At 31.9% G+C, this 6,000-nt stretch overlaps 1 protein-coding gene across 7 annotated transcripts; it reads left to right on the top strand.

The window, feature by feature from the left end:
- On the top strand, positions 1-3,132 carry SRR1 (sensitivity to red light reduced protein (SRR1)). Of its 7 annotated transcripts, none has more exons than XM_016320829.2 (4): positions 104-455; positions 953-1,017; positions 1,551-1,703; positions 2,183-3,132. In XM_016320829.2, exon 4 carries the CDS (start codon positions 2,250-2,252, stop codon positions 3,078-3,080), a length of 831 nt encoding a protein of 276 aa, XP_016176315.1. In that variant the 5' UTR covers positions 104-455; positions 953-1,017; positions 1,551-1,703; positions 2,183-2,249; the 3' UTR covers positions 3,081-3,132. The 7 variants fall into 7 exon arrangements, with proteins under 7 accessions (XP_016176311.1, XP_016176315.1, XP_088356013.1 ...); XM_088499887.1 differs by having other exon boundaries at positions 110-455; positions 950-1,017; positions 2,214-3,132; XM_016320826.2 differs by having other exon boundaries at positions 126-455; positions 810-1,017.
- Positions 3,133-6,000: the final 2,868 nt, after the last annotated feature.

The raw sequence follows: 6,000 nt of genomic DNA, 5'->3' as shown, positions 1-6,000 counted from the left end.
GGTTGAAGTGAAATTGAAACCAATCGTTTTAATGAAACTACGTCGTTTTGAACTTTACCAAAAAAAAAAAAAATTATTTTTGGTTCACGCACGCGTGACCTTCCTTCCCCTTCCGTTTAGTCTTCACTCCAAACACTTAACAGCTTCTCCCCAAATCAGAAGGAAGTTGAAACATGAAACCCTAGCTTCTCCACCACCGCCTCAAGGACTGCCGCCGTCCGTCGCGCTCAGGCACTACCATCGTCGTCTGGTCGTTCGTGCTTCTTCCTCCTTCAAGAATCGCAGCTTCTTCCTCGAGCTCGGCGCGTCAGTCCCTGGTCTTCATCTGCTCCGTCGCGCGCTCAGGCACCACCGTCTTTGTCTGGTCGTCGTGCTCGAAGTCCCCAACCCACCAATTGCAGCTTCTTCCTCGAGCTCGGCGTCTTTGAGTCTGCTCTTCATTTGCTCAGCCGCAGGTTCTTCCAACCTACCACCGTCTTCTGCGTTTTTTGTTTATGCCCTGTTCAATGATTATTTGATTACTGATTATTTGAATGTTTTTGTTTTAATATTTTATTGAACGATTATTTGATTACCGATGAGCTCTGGTTCTGCTGTGTTGTGATTTTTTATTGAATGAGCTCTGGTTCTGCTGTGTTGCTGTTTTGTGTCTTCTTTATTTTTTATTGAATAGTTATTTTACTGATTATTTATTATTGAAGGTCTTGTGATAATTGATTATTGAATGTCTTTTGATTATTGATTATGATTAGTGATGTGCTGCTGGTTTTGCTGTGTTGTGTTTTCCTGTTTTGTGATTTCCAAACTAGTCATACAAAGAAACTGTTCAGCGGATTTGTTCATCTGCTCGAGTGAAATTCACACAACCGCATGCAAGTTACTACATAAGCTTATAATTATACAAATCATATACTAACTAGTTCTTAAGCATTTCTACGAATTCTACCAGCAGCATACAAGAAATAAGCATCACCAAACGCATCGATAGGTGACATGCATCTGAGTGATATCACCACTGTAAGTTATCTTAACTACTTGCCCTTTCTCTAGTCCATAGTATCTTGCAATTGCATTTGTTTGTAGAATGCGGGGTAGCTGACAACAACAAAGCTTCAAATCAGAATAATATAATAGTGTCTTGTAATGTGAACAATAATTCTGACTCTAAGATGGTCACAATAAAATTTTATGCACAAAAAACATGTAATGTGACACTGTAATGCACCATTTAAATTGGACATATTGTTTGTGCCATAAATCATATTTTTTCAATACATTTCAGGCTGATGTTGAAGAAATTGTGCTTAGACTGTGATTGATAGAAGAAGAAAATATGAACTTATAATTGATTGAATATGAATCTAAATTCAATGACTTTTCACTTAAGTAGTTGTTACGTTTATCATTTAAATTCAATGAATTGTTGATTTTATTATTTCATTTAGGTCATTGAATTGTTCTAAAAAATTTTGTTTCGTCCTTGAGCCATTGTGCTTGTTTTCATGGGATCAGAATTTTTTAGTCTTATTATTTCTTGATTGCATCTATAGGTCCTAATGGTTATGTTTGGTGGCTGGAAAGTTTGCCTATGCTTTGTATGTTGCAGCAGTGAAAGCTAAGTCGCTGCTCTTCTCTTCTGCCGCCAGTCTGCTCCGCCTCCTCGTCGCCAGTTTGCTACCTTATGCTTCTGGTTCTTCTGCAGGGTGAGAAATTCACTGAATTGCGTCTCCCTCTTGTTTCATGTGAATGTAATCATGTTTGCTTATATCATTTTGATTTTTTGACAACACATGTATAACTATTACTAACTTATTACTGCTGCTGATTTTGCAATTTCATGAGTGCTTAACATTTAAAATTTGTTTATATGATATTTGATCTTCATGTTGACTAGTGTATACTGTATAGTGTAATATGTATTTAATAATTAGAGAGAGAAATCGTAGAATTTACTTCTGACACCATATTGAAACTAGAGATGGATTGAATGAAATGATTCGTTACGAAATGAATATGACAGCTGGGTGGATAACAGAAAATAACTAACTTAACTGGTTTCTAACTAACTCCAGCTGTTGACTAACTGATCAATCAATTAACTAACTCGCTAATGTAATCCATAACATTTTGTTCATTTCATATCATGTGAAGCCATGAGCTAATATTCTATGTTCTTATCCAGAATTTGGTATTGCATTTCGAGGTTGAAGCAGTATATCCGAACGAGTAAAGAGATTTCTTGAATTCCAATGGCAGCTTCGGCAAAACCTCAAACAATTCACAATTGCACTTCTGATGGAGGATGGACAGTTGTTTTACCCCGTCGTGGCAGACAAAGAAGTAAAGCTACCAAAGTTGGAGTTTCAGAAGAAAAACAAGAACCATGGGCTCCAACGGATTCTCAGACTGATCCAAGCCGAGAAACATCAATGATGCAGAAGATGGAAAGATGTATAAATAGGGTTGGGAGCTCCGAGTTCTATAGTACTATGAGATGTCAAATCCAAACATCACTTTCTGATTATGTCCATAGGGTGTTAGGCTCAGAGACAAAGATGGAAATGGTCATTTATGGTATTGGCAGCATCGAATCGTACGAGCCCCCTCGATTGCAACTTAGCCTTGCAATATTGATGAGAAGAGATTTCAGTTGGATCGGAAACATAGAGGTGTATGATCCTGTTCTATCTCTATCTGAGTCTCGGGTTATAGAATCCCTCGGTTGTTCTGTCATGTCAGTAAATGAGCATGGGAGGCGAGAGGCACAAAAACCGACTATGTTCTTCATGCCTCATTGCGAGGCAGAGTTATATAATAACTTGTTGCAGGCAAATTGGAAACTGAATCTATTAAGAAACATGGTATTGTTTGGTAACAGCTTTGAAACATACAAGGAGCATGCTTCATTGTGTAAGAATTCACGTGTTAACTCAATGGAGCATATTTTGTCTGTTCGTAGGTTCACAACAGAGTTTAGAATCAAAACAGTTTCAGATGATTATTATAATGCATTTCATGATTCTAGTTGGCATTTTTTTAGCCCTGTCCTGGAGACTGAGCTGCAACTTTCAGATTCTTGATGGTGTATTTTTTTACCACCCGCAATAGTGATTAATTAAGATGTTGCACTTATATGTCCTTTATTTCAAATAGAATGGCACGCAAACACCCTATGCACAATATTAGAACTCTACACAATATATCAATGAAAACAACAGCAACAAATGTGATGGAAAACTGAAAATCCATACCAAAATTTCACGTCGAAAAATATTCCTCACTATGAGAGGTAAAAAAACCACAGGATGATAAAATGTTCCATTATAACCAAATCAAACATACAAAGTGTTTGAAAATATGCAATAATTGAGCATAGCAATACAGCTCTTTTGGATTATCAACTAGCCACCAACAATAGTCCAAAGACATCAAGAAGTTGAAAAAAATAGAGTTCAAGAAATATTTGTTCCTTCTCTCAACTAAACCTGTCACCTAAATAATTTTCAATTAGCAGTAGATGTAGGCTTAACTATAGTTAGTTAGTCACTTCAGCGTATACCAATCAAAATAAAAATTAGTTTAGTTTAGTTTATTAATTATTTAATGTGGCTGTAATTAATTGTAGCAGGAGCATATAAGGTATGACCACCCAGTGGCAGTGCTTGAAGTAAATTTTTGGGGAGCCAACAATAATTTAAAAAAATATATATAGCCCGAATGATATATATTAAAAATTACAATATATACTTATTAAATATTTTAATGTTTTTTTACTAGCAACAAAAAATTTAATTAAAGAACTAAGAAAATATAAAATAATATTAAATTAAATAAATAAAAAGTTATTCAACTTCTTAAAATAATAAAAAAATTATAATTAAAACTTGAAAGATTGACACTTTGGATATAATAGTATCAATAATGATTGAATATCTTAATTTTTGTGTAAAAAAATTAATTTTTAAAAAATAAAACATAAAATAATATTAAATTAAATTGATAAAAAAATTAGACAATTAAAAAAAGTCTATTAGTCGAACTTACTAAGTTTAAACTAAAAGACTATTAAGTAAATGACTAATTAATGTTATGTACAAAGCTGATTTCTCAATTAGTTTAAAAGTTATAAATGACTATTAGTATTTCCTCAACTAATTAGGGTGTGTTTGGGTTCACATTGAAGAAGAGAGAAGTCCGTTTGAGTGTCTTGAACGTCCCATTTTTATGTTTGGCAATTTGTTGGAACAACCCAGAAGCAACCCAGAAGTGCTTTTACCTTTGAACGTACGCACGTGAAGCTAAAATTTCTAGCTTCTGCCTTCACGTTGAGAAAGTTGATTACCGTTAAAGGAATTAAGTGAAAAATTTATTCCTTTTCTACCAACCCTACCCTCCATTCTCTTCTATAAAAAAGATGTAAGTAACCATAACTTTCACAGTAGTTCTTTGTTCATTTATTGTGTATATTCTTTGTTTTGAATTTTTTTTTCTATCAAAATTTTTCAAAATTTTTCAGATCTGTTTTAATCACTGCCAAGGTAAAAAATTTAATTTTTTTTTTATTATTTTTAGTACTGTCTTTCATATTTTGATTTTTATATTTTTATTGTATTTTTTATTTATACGATAAATTTTTTTATATTATTTTTTTAGTGTTCTATTATATTTTTATTGTACTTTTTTATTCATATGACAACTATTGTTGATATAAATTCTTATTTTTATTAATTTTTATGATATTTTTATTATTTTTTGTTTATATAAATTCTTTTTTTCTATTCTTTATTGTACTATATTTATGTTGTGTATAAAATTTTTAATTTTTAATTTTATTTTATTCATATGAATTTTATCTACTTTTTATTGTAATTTTTTTTGTTCATATGATACATGTTGTTGGTTGTAGTTATTATATAATTTTTTATTTTTTTTATTTTTATTGTATTTTTTACTGTATTTTATTTTAGTTTTTATTATATACTAATTATAAGTAACAAAAGAGTCATGAATAATAAAAATGTATATTCCAAAATGATATAAAGTAAAGAGTAATAACGTACTAAAAAGATTATAGAACATTTTCTTTTTGTTTAACATTATAGAATGTATAGTATGTATTCTCTTTTATAATTTTATTTTTTATTGTATTTTTTTTCAAAGATATATATTATTTTATTATTATAAAATAATAATGTTTATTTATATGATAAATATTTTTATTATAAAATGAATTACTAAGATCTATTCAAATATCTAAAGTAAAATGATAGGATAATATAAAAAATTATTTAAATTGATGTCTTTTTTAGTAATTTTTCTTCTAAAAGTGATTTTGAGTAGCATAATCCAAACAACATTTATTTTACTATAATCCATTTTAATATAAAGATTGCCAAACATAAATCACGTTAACACAAACTTACTTTTCATCAAAATCAAGTTTGCAAAATTAATTCTATGCAAACTTTCCTGTAATTCAAACACACACTTAGTCGTAAAACTCCTATTTTGAAACTGGCATTCAGAAGAAGAAAAAAAGATGTGTGCCAAATAAAATTGAACCATAAAGTCTTTAGATCGAAACGAGCACTCAGGAGAAGAAAAACCAAAAAAATGTGAATGAATGGTGTACCTAACCGATATCCTCGGCAATATCTCCCATTATCTTCGGCAACCAAAACTGCATAACCGAGAATAAATCCAGTAATTCAAATGAGGCCGAGATCTGGGGATAACGTAACTTCCAACTCAAACCGTACTCAGGGCACAGCCTATTTAATCAGGCGAACTTAACTCGCCTAAAGAGGAACACAATCTCTACCTACTACTTTATTCTTCACCCCTTATCTTCTTAAACGTTATTTTTTGTGAGCTTATTATTCTGGCAACTGACTTGAGCGTCGGAGTCCTTTTTTGCAGGGTCCACACCGAGGCTAAGGTTCACAGGAGAGCGCTTCCGAGTCGTATCTCAGTCGTTACACCGATCATACCTCGGAGGCA

This window comes from Arachis ipaensis, chromosome B9 (genome assembly GCF_059453495.1).
Source record: "Arachis ipaensis isolate K30076 ecotype BB chromosome B9, ASM5945349v1, whole genome shotgun sequence".
Lineage (NCBI taxonomy): Eukaryota > Viridiplantae > Streptophyta > Magnoliopsida > Fabales > Fabaceae > Arachis > Arachis ipaensis.
Note: the sequence above shows the minus strand (reverse complement) of the source record. Positions and strands in the feature narration are given on the sequence as shown.

Coding starts and splice junctions, on each gene's coding strand:
- SRR1 (XM_016320825.2), top strand. CDS start 2,250: ATGGCAGCTTCGGCAAAACCTCAAACAATTCACAATTGCACTTCTGAT.